Here is a 20,808-nt window from a genome sequence, read left to right as displayed (position 1 = left end):
CAGGGATAATATACATATATATATACATATACACATACACACACATACACATACATACGCACATATAAACACACACACACACATACATATATATAACATATGAAAAATGTAAGAAACAATTTAGAAAACGAAAACTTCTAGCTTGAATATGAATAAAAAAATGAATGTCACATAATGGTTCAACCTTGGCTATGGAAAAAAGGAAATGTATAATTCATTTACACAAGTCAATAGCAGTTTCATCAATTTAACCTCTGGTATCAATAAGCTTTCAAATGTCTAAGTACATTTTTCTCCATATTTCACTATTTTCCTTCACATTTTCAATTGTGTCTGAAGGTTCTACTTAAGAGTGATTGTTTTTCCAGTAAGGGTTTCACATCTTGGTTACATCCACACACATTTAGGACCCCAATCTGAGCCTATCGAGGAGTATGAGCAATCCCGCGTGACTCCTCATTGTTTCCCATTTTTGAAAGTTAAAAAAATTACAAGAGAGGGGAGGGATTTCTGGCCCCCCCGCCTCCCGTCCCCTCTAGTCGCTTTCTCGACAAGCGAGGATATGCTGTGGGAAGTATTTCTTTCAACCCATCCCCCGGGATAATTTACATATTTATATATACAAATACACCAAACATACACACAACACACGCACATATACACCACACACACATACATATATATACTATATGAAAAAGGTAAAAAACAATTTAGGAAAACTGAATTCTTATAGCTTGAAACTGAAAAGAAAAAAATGAAGGTCTCTTTTTGATTCATCCTCTGGCTATGGAAAAAGGATGGAAATGTTTAATTTATTTACACAAAAGTCAAAGTCGTTTTCATCAATTTATTACCACTGTATCATAAGCGTCAATGTTTAAGCTACTTTTTTTCCAATTTCACTATTTTCTTGTCAAAGCACAATGTATGAATAACTATCACTCCAGTAAAACAACTATAAACATTTTTTTTTTTTTTTTTTTTTTTTTTTTTATTCTTTGCGCTGTTCTCCCGCGTTTGCGAGGTATCGCAAGGAAACAGACGAAAGAAATGGCCCAACCCCCCCCCCCATACACATGTACATACACACGTCCACACACGCAAATATACATACCTACACAGCTTTCCATGGTTTACCCCAGACGCTTCACATGCCTTGATTCAATCCACTGACAGCACGTCAACCCCTGTATACCACATCGCTCCAATTCACTCTATTCCTTGCCCTCCTTTCACCCTCCTGCATGTTCAGGCCCCGATCACACAAAATCTTTTTCACTCCATCTTTCCACCTCCAATTTGGTCTCCCTCTTCTCCTCGTTCCCTCCACCTCCGACACATATATCCTCTTGGTCAATCTTTCCTCACTCATTCTCTCCATGTGCCCAAACCATTTCAAAACACCCTCTTCTGCTCTCTCAACCACGCTCTTTTTATTTCCACACATCTCTCTTACCCTTACGTTACTTACTCGATCAAACCACCTCACACCACACATTGTCCTCAAACATCTCATTTCCAGCACATCCATCCTCCTGCGCACAACTCTATCCATAGCCCACGCCTCGCAACCATACAACATTGTTGGAACCACTATTCCTTCAAACATACCCATTTTTGCTTTCCGAGATAATGTTCTCGACTTCCACACATTTTTCAAGGCTCCCAAAATTTTCGCCCCCTCCCCCACCCTTGATCCACTTCCGCTTCCATGGTTCCATCCGCTGACAGATCCACTCCCAGATATCTAAAACACTTCACTTCCTCCAGTTTTTCTCCATTCAAACTCACCTCCCAATTGACTTGACCCTCAACCCTACTGTACCTAATAACCTTGCTCTTATTCACATTTACTCTTAACTTTCTTCTTCCACACACTTTACCAAACTCAGTCACCAGCTTCTGCAGTTTCTCACATGAATCAGCCACCAGCGCTGTATCATCAGCGAACAACAACTGACTCACTTCCCAAGCTCTCTCATCCCCAACAGACTTCATACTTGCCCCTCTTTCCAAACTCTTGCATTTACCTCCCTAACAAAACCCAGCCATAAACAAATTAACATCCATGGAGAATCACACACCCTCCGCAAAACCTACATTCAACTGAGAACCAATCACTTTCCTCTCTTCCTACACGTACACATGCCTTACTTCCTCGATAAAAAATTTTCACTGCTTTTAAACCAACTTGCCTCCCACACCATATATTCTTATTACCTTCCACAGAGCATCTCTATCAACTCTATTCATATGCCTTCTCCAGAGACTTAAATGCTACATACAAATCAATTTGCTTTTCTAGTATTTTCTCACATACATTCTTCAAAAGCAAACACCTGATCCACACATCCTCTACCACTTATGATATATAAACCACACTGCTCTTCCCCAATCTGATGCTCTGTACATGCCTTCACCTCTCAATCAATACCCTCCATATAATTTACCGGTAATGCTCAACAAACTTTAACCTCTGTAATTTGAGCACTCACTCTTATCCCCTTTGCCTTTGTACAATGGCACTATGCAAGCATTCCGCCAATCCTAAGGCACCCTCACCATGAGTCATACCATACTTTAAATAACCTTACCAACCAGTCAACATACAGTTCACCCCTTTTTTAATAAATTCCACTGCAATACCATCCAACCTGCTGCCTTGCCGCTTTTCAATCTTCCGCAAAGCTTGTACTACCTCTTCTCTGTTTACCAAATCAATTTTCCCTTAACCCTCTCACTTTGCACACCACTCGACACAAAACTCCCGTATATCGCCACTCGATGTCATCTGGACTCGCATTCAACAAACCTTCAATTACTCTTCAATCTCCTTCTCTCATCACCTACTTGTTATCCACCTCCTATAAACATTTACTTCCCCTTTAAAAGTTCTGGGGAAGTCTGTCTCGATACACTGCGGGACACTACCACCTGACGAGGTTTGTGTTTGGCCAATGGTTTGTTGATTCTCAACGTAAGTAGCATCACTGGTGGCCAAGGTAGATCCGGTTGGCGAATGAGAGCGCATGAAACATGTCGACAAGCATTGCTACTGCAGGCGGGGTGAAGGATGATGCAAACTTCAGATGGCAAAGAAACTGGAGGCACCACATACAGGCAAGTGAGGAAGAGGCAGCTCCCGCCAGTCTGGGGCATCGTAAGTTGTAGGTTGTTGATGGAGATCATGCCAGGTCGGAGCCATCATAGGAGCCGGACAGGTTGAAGGCTCCGGCGCGTACGGCTGAGGGGTCAGCCACAAACCTTCAGTCAGCCCTTGGGTTGTTGATGAAGACCTCAGGCAGCCTGGGCGGGATCTCGTTGTACAAACATCTTCCTCGAAGCCCCGCATAGGATGGTCAGGATCGTCGTAAAGTATGTGAATCATTCCTGATATGGCAGAGAAGTCTGGGTCGGACATGTTGTAGCCTAGCTCGCAACGAGTTACTCTTGTAAAACTTTACATCAATATCTTGGATAAGTGGCTGTTGGACAGCCAGGGCGGGTATCCTATGTACACTGATGAGCAACCCAGTAACTGCTTCAAGAACAGCCCCATTACAACCTCTGGGTATTCGTCATCCTCTAAACTAACCAGCCAGGACTGTATAGAATACTCACCCTTGGATTATATAACGAGTGTTGGTTTTCAAACCCTCCCTTTCAACGACACATTGATCACAGTCCTGACGGCAGTTAAAATCATAACAATAATTAAAAAAAGTTGTTTTCAGTTTCTGTAAAAATTGCTCATCCCCCAGTCAAGATACAGGGATTATATAGTGATTTGTCCTTTGGACTGCTACAAACGAAAATGGCCTATACGTACACCTTTGGTACAATCTTATGTGTACATACTTTGTTGATCAAATCATGATTACTCACAACCTTCTTTACTTTCTAGCCCAGGAAATCCTTTCAGTCATTTTGATAATCCTGCAAACACTCAGGATGCTGAACATGTCCACTGGTCAGGGACTGTAAGTTATAACAACATTGTGATGCTGTGTGTGCATTCTATGGGCAGAAAGGGCACAAGTTATCTGTTATGCAAGTCAATAACAGCTCATGGTACAGGATTGACCTAGGACAGCTAACAAGGGTAAGTGTATTTATCCATGCATTGCATGTAAAAATACAAAATGGGCTGTCTTACAACATCAGTTGCCCATGATATAGTAAGGCAGGTCAATGCTGGTAGGTTGGTATCACCAGTGAGTGGGGTAGTTAATGGTCAAGAGGGTGGATTATTTGACAAGCTAAGGCTGTTTACCATTCAATGGTGGTTATCAAGGAGAAGAAGGCATTTATTTTTTTTTTTTTTCATAATCTATACTTTGTTCGCTGTCTCCGCGTTGTTGGAGGGGTGCCCCCCCCCCCACCCCCGGGTATTTACACCTGTTTTGTTCTATGCGCAAGGAAACAGACGAAAGAAATGGCCCAACCCCCCCCATACCAACAGGTTCTACCATACGTCCCTCACACGGCAAATATACTAATACTCAGCTTTCAGGGTTTACAACCAGACGCTTCACATTGCCTTGTTCAATCACTGACAAGCATCAACCCAGGTATACCACATCGCTCCAATTCACTCTATTCTCTTACCTCCTTTCTCCCTCCTGATGTTCAGGCCCCGATCACCTCAAAATCTTTTTCACTCCATCTTTCCACCTCCATTTGGGTCTCCCTATTCTCCTCGTTTTTGTTCCCTCCCACTCCGTACACTTATAGCTCTTGGTCAATTTTTCCTCACTCATTCTCTCCATGTTGCCCAAACCACTTCAAACACCTCTTCTGCTCTCTCCAACCACGCTCTTTTTATTTCCACACATCTCTCTTACCTACGTTACCTCACTCGATCAAAACCATCCCTCACACCACACATTGTCCTCAAACATCTCATTTCCAGTCCATCCATCTCTGCGACAACTCTTTCCATTGCCCACGCTCGCCAACCATACTACATTGTTGGATCAATATTCCTTTCATACATACCATTTTTGCTTTCCGAGATAATGTTCTGACTTCCACACTTCTTCAGGGCCCCAGATTTTTCGCCCCCCCCCCACCCTATGATCCACTTCCGCTTCCATAGGTGCCCTTCCGCTGCCAGATCCACTCCCAGATATCTAAACACTTCACTTCCTCCAGTTTTTCTCCATTCAAACTCACCTCCCAATTGACTTGCTCTGTAGACCTCTAACCTTACTGTACCTATAACCTTGCTCTTATTACATTTTACTCTTAACTTTTCTTTTCCAACACTTTTACCAACTCAGTCACCAGCTCTGCAGTTTCTCAAATGAATCAGCCACCTGCGCTGTTTCATTCAGCTGAACAACAACTGACTCACTTCCCAAGCTCTCTCATCCCCAACAGACTTCATTAATGCCCCTGCTTTTCCAAAACTCTTGCCATTTACTCCCCAAAACACCCCCATTCCATAAACAAATTAAACAACCATGGAGACATCACTCACCTGCGCACAAAACCTACATTCACTGAGAACCAATCACTTTCTCTCTTCCAACAGTACACATGCCTTACATCCTCGATTAAAAACTTTTCACTGTTTCTAAACAACTTTTCTCCCACTCCATATATTCTTAATAACCTCTCCACAGAGCAGCTCTATCAACTCGATCATTGCCGTCTCCAGATCCATAAATGCTAATCAAATCCATTTGCTTTTCTATGTATTTCTTCAATACATTCTACAAAGCATAACACCTGATCACCATCCTCTACCACTTCTGAAACCACTCTGCTCTCCCCAAATCTGATGTCTGTACATACCCTCATCCTCCTCAATCATACCTCCCATATAATTTACCAGGGAATTCTCAACAAAATTATACCTCTGTAATTTGAGCATCCACTCTTTTCCCTTTGCCTTTGTACATGGCATACTATTGCTCGCATTCCGCCAATCTCTCAGGGCACTCAACATGGTCATTTTTTTTTTTTTTATACTTTCGTCGCGTCTCCCGAGTTTGCGAGGTAGCGCAAGGAAACAGACGAGGAGACATGGCCCAACCCCCCCCCATACACATGTATATACATACGTCCACACACGCAAATATACATACCTACACAGCTTTCCATGGTTTACCCCAGACGCTTCACATGCCTTGATTCAATCCACTGACAGCACGTCAACCCCGGTATACCACATCGCTCCAATTCACTCTATTCCTTGCCCTCCTTTCACCCTCCTGCATGTTCAGGCCCCGATCACACAAAATCTTTTTCACTCCATCTTTCCACCTCCAATTTGGTCTCCCTCTTCTCCTCGTTCCCTCCACCTCCGACACATATATCCTCTTGGTCAATCTTTCCTCACTCATTCTCTCCATGTGCCCAAACCACTTCAAAACACCCTCTTCTGCTCTCTCAACCACGCTCTTTTTATTTCCACACATCTCTCTTACCCTTACGTTACTTACTCGATCAAACCACCTCACACCACACATTGTCCTCAAACATCTCATTTCCAGCACATCCATCCTCCTGCGCACAACTCTATCCATAGCCCACGCCTCGCAACCATACAACATTGTTGGAACCACTATTCCTTCAAACATACCCATTTTTGCTTTCCGAGATAATGTTCTCGACTTCCACACATTCTTCAAGGCTCCCAGAATTTTCGCCCCCTCCCCCACCCTATGATCCACTTCCGCTTCCATGGTTCCATCCGCTGCCAGATCCACTCCCAGATATCTAAAACACTTCACTTCCTCCAGTTTTTCTCCATTCAAACTCACCTCCCAATTGACTTGACCCTCAACCCTACTGTACCTAATAACCTTGCTCTTATTCACATTTACTCTTAACTTTCTTCTTCCACACACTTTACCAAACTCAGTCACCAGCTTCTGCAGTTTCTCACATGAATCAGCCACCAGCGCTGTATCATCAGCGAACAACAACTGACTCACTTCCCAAGCTCTCTCATCCCCAACAGACTTCATACTTGCCCCTCTTTCCAAAACTCTTGCATTTACCTCCCTAACAACCCCATCCATAAACAAATTAAACAACCATGGAGACATCACACACCCCTGCCGCAAACCTACATTCACTGAGAACCAATCACTTTCCTCTCTTCCTACACGTACACATGCCTTACATCCTCGATAAAAACTTTTCACTGCTTCTAACAACTTGCCTCCCACACCATATATTCTTAATACCTTCCACAGAGCATCTCTATCAACTCTATCATATGCCTTCTCCAGATCCATAAATGCTACATACAAATCCATTTGCTTTTCTAAGTATTTCTCACATACATTCTTCAAAGCAAACACCTGATCCACACATCCTCTACCACTTCTGAAACCACACTGCTCTTCCCCAATCTGATGCTCTGTACATGCCTTCACCCTCTCAATCAATACCCTCCCATATAATTTACCAGGAATACTCAACAAACTTATACCTCTGTAATTTGAGCACTCACTCTTATCCCCTTTGCCTTTGTACAATGGCACTATGCACGCATTCCGCCAATCCTCAGGCACCTCACCATGAGTCATACATACATTATATAACCTTAAACCAGTCAACAATACCAGTCACCCCTTTTTTAATATAAATTCCACTGCAATACCATCCAAACCTGAGCCTTGCCGGCTTTCATCTTCCGCATAGTTTCACTACCTCTTCTCGGCATACAAATCATTTTCCCTAACCCTCTCTCTTTGCACACCACATCGACCAAAACACCCTTATATCTGACACTCTAATCATCAAAAACACATCAACAAACCTTCAAAATACTCTACTCCATCTCCTTCTCACATCACCCTCCTTATTATCACTCCCCATTTGCGCCACTTCACTTGAAGTTTCCAATTTGCTACCCTTGTCTTACGCATCTTTGTAATTACTCCTTCCAGACATCTTTTTATTCTCCTAAAATTTAATGATCTCTCTCACCCAAACTCTCATTTGCCCTTTTTATCACCTCTTGCACCTTTCTCTGACTCCTGTCTCTTTCTTTTGTACATCTCCCACTCAATTGCATTTATCACACCTTAAAAGGTAAAATCATATTTTTTTGGGTGAAAATGACTAGAAAAGTGTCTAGTGAAAGGTAAGAAGTCGTATGCAACCTCTATGAATCTGGAAAAAGCATATGACATGTTGAGTGGAATGCTTTATGGGATGTGTTAAGGATATGTGGTGTAGGAGGACAGCTGTTGGATGGTGCGAAAGCCTTCTATAGAGTAGCATATGCATGTGTATGAGCAAATGGAAAGTTGGGCTAAGTGAAAGTTTTGGTATACATGTAAGTGTGAGGCAGGGCTGTGTGATGTCAACTTGGCTATGTAAAATATATATGGATGGAGTGATAAGTCAGATGAAAGCAAAACTTGGGAGAGGAGGTGCACAGATGGAGGGTGGTGATGGAGTATGCTGGCTAGTGACAAGCCTGTTTATGGGAGATAATGCGTTGTTTGCTGAGAATGAAGAGGAGTTGCAGAGGAATGTAAGTGTCTATTATGATCTAAGTATGCATGGGAAACTAAAGATACATGCAAGTAGAAGTAAAGGAATGGTGTTTGAAAGGAAAAAGAGTGAAAGTATAGATTTTGTAAAATCCTATAAAATGAAAAAAGTAAATGTACTAAACCATGTTACAGATATGGGGGGTGAAAGACTGGAAGAGGTTATCGAATTTAAGTAGTACTCAGGAGCATTCTTGGAACTGTTTAATGATATGGAAGGAGAGATAAGGGAGAGAACAGTATAGGGTAGAAGGGTCACTGAAATCTTTAATATGGGCTGTACCTCTCTAATCTAGTGCTCTGTGGTCCAGCAACTCCCATGGTCTGGCAGGTTTTGAACCTCCTACCATGAGTTTGTGGATATGCCACCACGGTGGTGCTGTTAGCAGTGCTAAGGTGCCAAAATCTGTTTACACTGCAGCCGAGCTAATTAACAGTCCTGTTATTTTCTTATATTCACTTTTCTGCTGAAAACGAAAGCCAGAATAGTTCACAGTTTCAGAAAACTTTGAAATGTGCCAGGAGCAAAGAATTGGACAGTGCACTTGTAAAGTTGTTTAAGTTCCGATGTAATGAAGGTGTAAGTATTTCTGGGCAGATGCTTATCGAGTAGGTCAAAGTTTTTCATAGAGAACTAAAGCTAGACTATGACTGAATATTTGCAAGGATGGTTACACAAGTTTAAGTGGAGACATTGAATTTCAGCACATAGTATGTATGGAGAAGAGTAGTGTTGATGTGGAAGTTCGTAGTATAAGGCTGTATTAAAAGAATCGATAAAAACTCCATTTCTCTATTAAACAACCAACAGCAATATATACAGGGCAAGAGAGGGTGTATGAGCCAGTTGCCTGGCTGGGACTGACGCAGTGCAGGCAAGCTTCCTTGTCGATAACAATAAAACAACAATAGTAACTAGTGTCAACAAAAGCCAACTACCAACCTATGATCGTTCGTTACATTAACTACTCATCACAAAGCTGTGACAAAGTTTGTAGATGAATTTGCACATTTAGTGGCAGCAGAAAATTTAGCCCCAGAGCAAGTGTATAAAGCTAATGAATCTGCCCTGTACAGGTGTCATATGCCACGAAAACCCTTGCTCAAAATAATGAGAAATCTCCATCTGGGGATACTTCTGATGTAAACTGATGTAACAATAAAAACCTTGTTTGAAAAATTCAATGGCTGTATCTTTTCCTATTTTCCGCTCTGTTCTCCCTTTGATAACACAGCAATATGTATGTGGAATAAGCTGGGAAGACTAGGGGTTGGGAATATCTTTACATAGGGGGTTCCCTTAGGGATCAATTTCTGCTTTCCCGCATTTTCTTTGGTCTGATTATGGCCAGGTCCCAAGGTGGCCAGATTAAAGAGGTTCAACTTGCAGAATAATGGAGGGTAGAGGTGTAAGTATTTAAGCAAAGAATGGATTAAGTGACAGCATAGTCCTCCCAACCCTGACCTATGCAGCCAAAACATGGACATGGAATGAGTTACAGATATCAAGAATCCAGGCTGTAGAAATGAGCTATTTGAAAGGGGCACATGCTATGACTATACAGAATGAAAGAAATAGGGGGTTTATGAGAGATGTGGTATGGAGGAATGCAAAGAGAATAAACTGTTGAGTGGTAGAGTGGGTGAAACAGGATATTTTGAGGTAGTTTGGGCTTGTGGAAAGAATGCACAACATGGAGTTTACAAGGTGAGTGTATGATAGCACAATTAAAGGGGATGGTGTCAGAGGAAGATCACCTGTGACTTGGAGGAATAGCATGAAAGAATACTGGAGGGAGAGAAATGGTGGAGAATGCATGGAATGGTATATGTAAGGCAGGTATGTAGGGGCAAGGATATATGGAGACTCTTTGGCCATGGGTACCCCCTAAATGGGAGTCCCAGAGGAAACAGGCATCAAAGATATAGATAGACAAACAGAAAAGGTAAAAGGTTGAGATCTCTAGCCCCTCAGATGTCTATATATCTCTAATGGCTCAAATGACAAACTGAACCTGTAAGAAAATGAAGTCATAATCCTTCAAGAGTCGGAAAATTAAAAAAAAAAAATAACAAACTTCTGAGTCTTGATAGTTGTTTCATTTTCCTTTTCCTTGCTTCTGAGTTTCTTGATAATGTTGGAGTAATTCAGCTGCTGCTTACTAAGCTTCTCCCCTTCCTCCCTGAGTTCTCGAATCACTGTGTCTCTTTCTTCTTGATCTCTTGCCACTTCAGCTGAGCTAAGCCTTGTTGCTGCTTCTGCACGTACATCCTATAGAATAAAGAATAGTTTCAATGTAATTTTCTTAAATATCTAAAGAATGATAAATTATTCAAGCTACGGATATCATACTTCAATGAAAGAAAGCAGAAAAGAAAAGGAATCAATCATAAATAATTGACATTACCATAATACAATGGAAAAATGCAAAATGAAAAGGAAAATGATCTGAAATAAAAGGCATTACCAGAACTATATAAATGAATGCTACCTTAAATTGTTAACTGTTTGACAATTTCAGCATTAGTGCCAGGAACAGATGAAAAAGGCCTCATTTCCTCACATTCTTTCTTAAGCTGTAATGTGTAATAAGCCAGAACCATAGTCCCCTATTCACAACTAGGCTTCACAGACCTTTCTGTGGTTCTTCTGGCTACTTCACATGCCGTGGTTCAACTCAGTGTCAGTACAGTGTCCCGTGAATACCACATAACTCTAATTTATTCTAGGCACACCTTTTTACCTTCCTGTGTGTTCAGGCCCTAAGCGCTCAATATTTTTTCACTCCATACTCCGATTTCAATTTGGTATACCCCATCTCCTTGTCCACTCCACTTTTGGCAAATGTATCTTTGTCAACTTTTCCTCGCTCATTCTCTTGATATGTCCAGCACATTCTCTTAGCTTTCTCAAACACACCTACCTTGTAACATTTCAGCACAACCTCTTCAATTCTCTCATACATACTCTTCCTGTTACCACACCATTCTCTTACCATATCATTTCATATTCAATCATCTCTCACTCTACATATTGTTCTCAAACATTTCATTTCCAGCACATTCACCCTGTCCTTTACATTTTTGTCTAAGGCCAATGCCTCACAACCTTTTAACACTAACAAGGTACAATATCATCAAACATACCTATCTTTATCCTTAAAGACTGTAAACTTTCTTTCCACACATTTATCATTGCACCTAAAATATTTGTCCCCTCACCCATCATATAGATCACTTCAGCTCCCATGGTTCCATTTACTGCCATATCCACTCCTAAGTACCTTAAGCACTCTACTTCTCCAAGGTTCTCTCCTTTAAAATCACACCTCAACTATCCTGTTTCTTTTCACTGCAAAATGTAATAACCTTACTCTTAATCATATCTACTCTCAACTCTCAACCTTTTCCTTTCACAAACTCTCCCAAAGTCTAAACCTAGCTTCTGCAATATCTAACCTGAATCTGCTACAAGTGTCATATCATCAGAAAACAACAACTCACTCACTATCCAATGTCTCCCCCCCTCCCGGCACCACCACCACCAGCAATACCACAACCCACCCAAAATATACCGTGTTTCATTTTCCCGTGGACTAACAGGAAGTGAAGTGTTTTAAATATCTGTGAGTGGATTTGGCAATGGACGGAACCATGGAAGCAGAAGTGAATCATAGGGTGGGGGAGGGGGGTGAAAGTTCTTGGAGCGTTGAAGAATGTAAGGAAGTCATGAACATTATCTCAGAGAGCAAAAATGGGTATGTTTGAAGGAATAGTGGTTCCAACAATGTTATATGTTTGCGAGGCTTGGGCTATAGATAGAGTTGTGTGGAGGAGGGTGGATCTGCTGGAAATGAGATGTCTGAGGACAATATGTGGTGTGAGGTGGTTTGATCGATTAAGTAATACAAGGGTAAAAGAGATGTGTGGTAATAAAAAGAGTGTGGTTGAGAGAGCAGAAGAGGTGTTTTGAAATGGTTTGGTCACATGGAGAGAATGAGTGAGGAAAGCTTGACCAAGAGGATATATGTGTCAGAGGTGGAGGGAACGAGAAGTGGGAGACCAAATTGGAGGTGGCAAGATGGAGTGAAAAAGATTTGAGTGATCGGGGCCTGAACATGCAGGAGGGTGAAAGGGTGCAAGGAATAGAGTGAATTGGAACGATGTGGTATAACGGGATCGACGTGCTGTCAATGGATTGAGCCAGGGCATGTGAAGCATGTGGGGTAAACCATGGAAAGTTCTTTGTGGCCTGGATGTGGAAAGGGAGCTATGGTTTCGGTGCATTATTACATGACAGCTAGAGATTGAGTGTGAACAGATGTGGCCTTTGTTGTCTTTTCCTAGCGCTACCTCGTGCACATGAGGGGGAAGGGGGTTGGTAATTCATGTGTGGCGGGGTGGCGGGGTGGCGATGGGAATGAATTAAGGCAGACAGTATGAATTATGTGTAGGTGTATATATGTATATGTCTGTGTGTGTATAGATATATGTATACGTTGAGATATATAGGTATGTATATTTGCATGTGTGGACGTGTATGTATATACATCTGTATGTGGGTGGGTTGGGCCATTCTTTCATCAGATTCCTTGCGCTACCTCACTTATGCGGGAGACAGCGACACAGCAAAATAAATAATACATAAAATAAATGAATATTTATTTATTATTTTGCTTTGTCACTGTCTCCCGCGTTAAAGAGGTACCGCAAGGAAACAGATGAAAGAATGGCCCAACCCACCCACATACACATGTATATACAAACATGCCCACACACACAAATATACATACCTATACATCTCAACATATACATATATATATATACACACACAGATATATACATATATACACATGTACATAATTCATACTGTCTGCCTTTATTAATTCCCATCGCCACCCCGCCACACTTGAAATAACAACCCCCTCCCCCCTTAAGTGTGCGGGGTAGCGCTAGGAGGACAACAAAGGCCACATTCGTTCACACTCAGTCTCTAGCTGTCATGTAATAATACACCGAAAACACACCTCCCTTTCCACATCCAGGCCCCACAGAACTTTCCATGGTTTACCCAACACGCTTCACATGCCCTGGCTCATTCCATTGACACCACATCAACCCAAGTATACCACATCGTTCTAATTCACTCTATTCCTTGCACGCCTTTCACCCTCCTGCATGTTCAGGCCCTGATCCCTCAAAATCTTTTTCAATCCATCTTTCCACCTCCAATTTGGTCTCCCTCTTCTCCTTGTTCGCCCCACCTCTGACACATATATCCTCTTGGTCAATCTTTCCTCACTCATTCTCTCCATGTGACCAAACCATTACAAAACACCCTCTTCTGCTCTCTCAACCACACTCTTTTTATTACCACACATCTCTCTTACCCTTACATTACTTACTCGATCAAACCACCTTACACCATATATTGCTCTCAAACATCTCATGTCCAGCACATCCACCCTCCTCTGCACAGCTCTATCCACATCCCACGCCTCGCAGCCATACAACATTGTTGGAACCAGTATTCCTTCAAACATACCCATTTTTGCTTTCTGAGATAATGTTCTCAACATCTACACATTCTTCAATGCTCCCATAATTTTCGCCCCCTCCCACAACCTATGATTCACTTCCACTTCCGTGGTTCCATCCGCAGTCAAATCCACTCCCAGATATCTAAAACACTTCACTTCCTCCAGTTTTTCTCCATTCAAACTTACCTCCCAGTTGACTTGACCAGCAACCCTACTGTACCTAATAACCTTCCTTTTATTCACATTTACTCTCAACTTTCTTCTTTCACACACTTTACCAAACTCAGTCACTAACTTCTGCAGTTTCTCACATGAATCAGCCACCAGCGCTGTATCATCAGCGAACAACAACTGACTCACTTCCCAAGCTCTCTCATCCACAACAGACTGCATACTTGCCCCTCTTTCCAAAACTCTTGCATTCACCTCCCTAACAACCCCATCCATAAACAAATCAAACAACTATGGAGACATCACTCACCCCTGCCGCAAACCTACATTCACTGAGAACAAATCATTTTCCTCTCTTCCTACACGTACACATGCCTCACATCCTCGATAAAAACTTTTCACTGCTTCTAACAACTTGCCTCCCACACCATATATTCTTAATATCTTCCATAGTTCATCTCTATCAACTCTATCATATGCCTTCTCCAGATCCATAAATGCTACATACTAATCCATTTGCTTTTCTAAGTATTTCTCACATACATTCCTCAAAGCAAACACTTGATCCACACATCCTCTACCACTTCTGAAACCACACTGCTCTTCCCCAATCTGATGCTCTGTACATGCCTTCACCCTATCAATCAATACCCTCCCATATAATTTACCAGGAATACTCAACAAACTTATACCTCTGTAATTTGAATGCTCACCTTTATCCCCTTTGCCTTTGTACAACGGCACTATGCAAGCATTCCGCCAATCCTCAGGCACCTCACCATGAATCACATATACATTAAATAACCTTACCAACCAGTCAACAATACAGTCACTCCCTTTTTTAATAGATTCCACTGCAATACCATCCAAACCCGCTGCCTTGCCGGCTTTCATCTTCCGCAAAGCTTTTACTACCTCCTCTCTGTTTACCAAATCCTTTTCCCTAACCCTCTCACTTTGCACACCACCTCGACCAAAACACCTTATATCTGCCACTCTATCATCAAACACATTCAACAAACCTTCAAAATACTCACTCCATCTCCTTCTCACATCATGATATGAGGAGATGGAGTGAGTATTTTGAAGGTTTTGAATGTGTTAGATGATAGAGTGGCAGGTATAGAGTGTTTTGGATGAGGTGGTGTGCAAAGTGAGAGGGTTAGGGAGAATGACGTGGTAAACAGAGAAGAGGTAGTAAAAGCTTTGCGGAAGATGAAAGCCGGCAAGGCAGTGGGTTTGGATGGTATTGCAGTGGAATTTATTAAAAAAGGGAGTGACTGTGTTGTTGACTGGTTGGTAAGGATATCTAATGTATGTATGACTCATGGTGAGGTGCCTGAGGATTGGCAGAATGCATGCATAGTGTCACTGTATAAAGGCAAAGGGGATAAAGGTGAGCATTCAAATTACAGAGGTATAAGTTTGTTGAGTATTCCTGGTAAATTATATGGGAGGGTATTGATTGATAGGGTGAAGGCATGTACGAGCATCAGATTGGGGAAGAGGAGTGAGGTTTCAGAAGTGGTAGAGGATGTGTGGATCAGGTGTTTGCTTTGAAGAATGCATGTGAGAAATACTTAGAAAAACAATTGGATTTGTAAGTAGCATTTATGGATCTGGACAAGGCATATAATAGAGATGCTCTGTGGATGGTATTTGGAGTCTATGGTGTAGGAGGCAAGTTGCTAGACGTATTAAAAAGATTTTATTGAGGATGCAAGGCATGTGTACGAGTAGGAAGAGAGGAAAGTGACTGGTTTCCAGTTAATGTCAGTTTGCAGCAGGGGTGTGTGATGTCTCCATGGATGTTTACTTTGTGTATGGATGGAGGTGTTAAGGAGGTGAATGCAAGAGTTTTGGAGAGAGGGGCAAGTATGCAGTCTGTCATGGATGGGAGGGCCTGGGAAGTGAGTCAGTTGTGTTCGCTGATGATACAGTGCTGGTGGCTGATTCAAGTGAGAAATTGCAGAAGCTGGTGACTGAAGTTGGTAAAGTATGTGAAAGAAGAAAGCTTAGAGTAAATGTGAATAAGAGCAAGGTTATTACGTACAGTAGGGTTGAGGGTCAAGTCAACTGGGAGGTAAGGTCGAATGGAGAAAAACTGGAGGAAGTGAAGTGTTTTAGATATCTGGGAGTGGATCTGGCAGCGGATGGAATCATGGAAGCGCAAGTGAGTCGCAGTGTGGGGAAGGGGGCGATTGTTCTGGGAGCGTTGAAGAATGTGTGGAAGGCAAGAACATTATGTCAGAAAGCAAAAATGGGCATGTTTGAAGGAAAAGTGGTTCCAACAATGTTTTATAGTTGCGAGGCATGGGCAATAGATAGGCTTGTGTGGAGGAGGGTGGATGTGCTGGAAATGAGATGTTTGACAACAATATGTGGTATGAGGTGGTTTGATTAAGTAATGAAAGGGTAAGAGAGATGTTTGGTGATAAAACGAGTGTGGTTGAGAGAGCAGAAGAGGGTAAATTGAAATGGCTTGGTTATATGGACAGAATGAGTGAGGAAAGATTGACAAAAAGGATATATGTGTCAGAGGTGGAGGGAACGAGGAGAAGTGGGAGACCAAATTGGAGGTGGAAGGATGGAGTGAAAAAATTTTGACGATCAGGGCCTGAACATACAGAAGGGTGAATAGAGTGAATTGGAACAATGTGGTATAACGGGGTGGATGTGCTGTCACTGGATAGAACAAGGTATGTGAAGCATCTGGGGTATACCATGGAAAGTTTTGTGGGGCCTGGATATGGAAAGGGAGGTGCGGTTTCGGTGTATTACACATGCCAGCTAGAGACTGAGTAAGGACGTACGTGGCCTTTTTTGTCTTTTCCTAACGCTACCTCCCAGGTGGGCAGATGGGTGGGGGCGGAGTGGGCTGTTGTGTGTGTGTGTGTGTGTGTGTGTGTGTGTGTGTGTGTGTGTGTGTGTGTGTGTGTGTGCGTGCGTGCGTGCGTGCGTGCGTGCGTGCATGCGTGTGTGTGTGTGTGTGTGTGTGTGTGTGTGTGTGTGTGTGTGTGTGTGTGTGTGTGTGTTCTATTTCATGTGTGGCGCGGTGGCGATGAGAAGTGGATGAAGGCAGCAAGTATGAATATGTACATGTGCATATACATATATGTCTGTGTATGTATATGTATGTATACTTTGAAATGGATAGGTAAGCATATGTGCATGTGTGAGCGTTTATGTATATACATGTGTATATGGGTGGGTAGGTTGGGCTATTTCATGTGTGGCAGGGTAGCAACAGGAAATGAATGATGGCAGCAAGTATGAATATGCACGTGTGTATATATGTATATATCTGTGCATGTATATGTATGTATATGGTGAAATGTATAGGTATGTATATGTGCGTGTGTGGGTGTTTATATATATACATGTGTATGTGGGTGGGTTGGACCATTCTTTTGTCTGTTTCCTTGCGCTACCTCGCTTATGCGGGAGCCGGGCAATTAAGTATGATAGTAATAAAAATCACCTTGCCGAGTATTGTGTGGTCTAGCTAGTAAGGGGGCACACAGGCAGCCAGCTCTCAGGAGCAAAAACCAAAGCAAAAACAATAGGAGAGGGAAAGTGAGCCAACATTGTGGTGCAGTCAGCATCCCCTCACTCAATCTCTCCTTATGTCTAAACTATTTCAGTACATCCACTTCAGCCCTCTCATAAATACTTTTCTTTACACCAACACTCCTCACACTACATACTGTATTCAAACATTTCATTCCCATCACATCCACCATTTTCCAAACTTTGTATCTTAACATATCCTTTATGGGAAATTATCTCGCCAAGTTCCTTTGAAACAATGCTTCTTTTTTTTTTTTTATCATTATTGATGTATGATCCTGCTCCAAGGAAAATGAAAATGACCCATTTTGGATAAAAGAAACCTTCAAAAAGTCACTTATTTCTTCAATTTCTCCATCAGTACAGAGAAGGTGGCATCCTGTATGCAGGTGAGTCAAAAGTCATATCTGCAAGCATATGAAGTACAGTGTCATCAAAGGAGCTTCCCACAAGGACTGCAGCCTTGAAGCTGCAGGAGACCCATAAAAGGGATCATGAGGTTACAAAATTTATCAACTCGAATAACCAGGAAAAATTTTGTCTCCCTCACTGAGGGCCATGGAGAGCCTAGACTTACTGGCAAATACAAGCACTGTGTCTAGGTGGCTGAGCTTTCCATAACAGGGTCCCATTTCCCTGATGAGACAAGACTGAGTGCCAAGTAGTCTTCAAAAGCTGTTTAGTACACATATAAAGAGGCTAACAAAAAATATAAATCTTATCACTAAAAGAAGAGTTAATACCTCTAACTGCTTTTTAATGGCTTCCTTTTCACGCAATGCTTGCTGAAATTTTCTCTCCATTGTAACAAGGCGCTGAGTATATTCTTCCCTTAAGGACTCTGTTGCTTCCATGCCATTACCACCTTCCAGTTCCTCAATATGACTGAAACAAATAACATATACACTGTACAGGAATCAAATTAAACAAATACAATGCCTACTCCTACCTGAATATCATTATTCAAAATACTCTCTTAGCTCTGTACTCATAATGTATATCTCTCCTTTCTCAACTACACTTGCTCCTCTCTTCAATATCAGTATACAAAAAAATTCTACATCTGTAAAGGACATTAAATTACCATTCAGCTTTTCAAAGCCTACTAAGGCTACATAATCAAATAATGTCAAAAGCTATCAAATGTTTTCCACAGTGCGCCATTTCTGAATATGCTTTCATTTACTCTAATTGGGTTTTAAATTTTATGTGTTTTCTTGAGCACAAACATACAGTACCTTTCATATATCAAACTCCAGTAATTATCCCAAAGCTTTCCAGCAGTGTGCATCACATTCAACTTTTTCTTTTGCATACTTGTTAGCCATTTTCCATGTCAATGAGGTAACACCAGGAATACATGAAGAAAAGGCCATTTCTTTCACATCTATCCTCTAGCTCTCATTTACGTAATGCACCAAACCCACAGTTCCCAATCAAAAGCCAGGCCCCACAGAACGTTTCATTATTCATTCCAGCTGCTTCATATGCCTTGATTCAGCCAATGACTGCATATCAATCCCTGCATACCACATCACTCCAGTTCATTCTATCCCATGCATGTCTTTCACCCTCCTGCATACTAGGGCCCCAAGCACTCAAAATTTTACTCTCCATCCTTCCACCTCCAAAAAGGTCCCCCAAACTCCTTATTCCCTCCACTTCTGACAAGTATTTTCTTTTTGTCAACCTCTCCTCACTGATTCTCTTCATATGTCTAAACCATTTCCACATACTCACTTCAGCTTGCTTAACTACTCTCTTGATTACCACAACTTTCTCTTAACTTATCATTACTTATCATTCCTCACACCAAATACTGTTCTCAAACACTTGATTTACAATTCATCCATCCTCTTCCTTACATTCTCATATACAGACCATCCCTCAAATCCATACAACAGGAATGGGAATACTATATATTCACACATAATCTGGAGCTCTGTGGTCTGGTAACTCCCAAGGTCTGGCATGTTTTGAATATGCCGCCATTAGTTTGTGGATCTGCCACCACTGCGGTGCTGTTAGCAGTGCTAAGGGGCCAAACTTTGTGTCCATTGCAGCTCAGCTAATTAACAGTCCTTTTAGTTTCTTATATTCATTTTTTGCAAGAAAAAAAAATGAGTTAAAAAGGCTTACAGTTTTGGAAAACTTTAAAAATGCCAGGAGTACAGAATTAGACAGTGCACTTATAAAGTCGTTTAAGCTCCCACATGATGAAGGTGTAAGCATTTCTGGGGAGATGCTTATCAAGCAGGCCAAAATTTTTCATAGTGGACTAAAACTAGATTGTGATTATGAATATTTACAAGGATAGTCACACAAGTTTAAGTGGAAACAGAATTTCAGTACATAGTGTGCGCATTGAAAAGCGTAGTGTTGACAAGGAAGCTTGTTGTGTAAGGTCGTATCAAAAGAATCTATAAAAACTCCAATTCTCTATTAAACAACCACCAACATGTACAGAGGGAGAGAGAGTGTACGAGCTGGGTGCCTGGCTGGACGACTGAGAGTGACGCCACATTGCAGGCTGGCTGCCCTGATGAAAACAATAAAACAACAATAGTAACAAGAGTTGACCAAAGCCAACTACCAGCCTATGGTCATTCATCATGTACATTAACTACTCATCACAGAGTTGCAGCAGAGTCTGTGAGTGAATTTGCACAGTTAGTGGCAGCAGAAAATGTAGCCCCAGATCAAGTGTATAATGCTGATGAATTTGCCCTGTACTGGCATCAAATGCCATGAAAAAGCCTTGCCCAAGATATTAAGGAGTCTCCATCTGGGGGTACTTCTGATATAAGAAGACAGCTGAGAGTAAAGGTGAGTAAGAGCAAGGTTATTAGGTACAATAGGGTTGAGGGACAAGTCAATTGGGAGGTAAGTTTGAATGGAGAAAATCTGGAAGTGAAGTGTTTTAGATATCTGGGAGTGGATTTGGCAACAGATGGAACCATGGAAGCAGAAGTGAGTCACAGGGTGGGGAGAGGGCGAAAGTTCTGCAG

General features: G+C 41.8%; 1 protein-coding gene across 2 annotated transcripts in view; it reads right to left on the bottom strand.

The window, feature by feature from the left end:
- The window catches only part of LOC139757124 (uncharacterized), a 459,373-nt gene that overhangs the window by 164,764 nt on the left and 273,801 nt on the right, over positions 1–20,808 (bottom strand). For both annotated transcript variants that reach the window (XM_071677224.1, XM_071677223.1), the window contains 2 exons: positions 18,544–18,685; positions 10,598–10,791 (listed from right to left, as the gene is read on the bottom strand). In XM_071677224.1, coding sequence (XP_071533325.1) covers positions 10,598–10,791; positions 18,544–18,685 — 336 coding nt within the window. The remainder of the gene's footprint in view (positions 1–10,597; positions 10,792–18,543; positions 18,686–20,808) is intronic.

Source organism: Panulirus ornatus, chromosome 24 (genome assembly GCF_036320965.1).
Source record: "Panulirus ornatus isolate Po-2019 chromosome 24, ASM3632096v1, whole genome shotgun sequence".
Lineage (NCBI taxonomy): Eukaryota > Metazoa > Arthropoda > Malacostraca > Decapoda > Palinuridae > Panulirus > Panulirus ornatus.
Note: the sequence above shows the minus strand (reverse complement) of the source record. Positions and strands in the feature narration are given on the sequence as shown.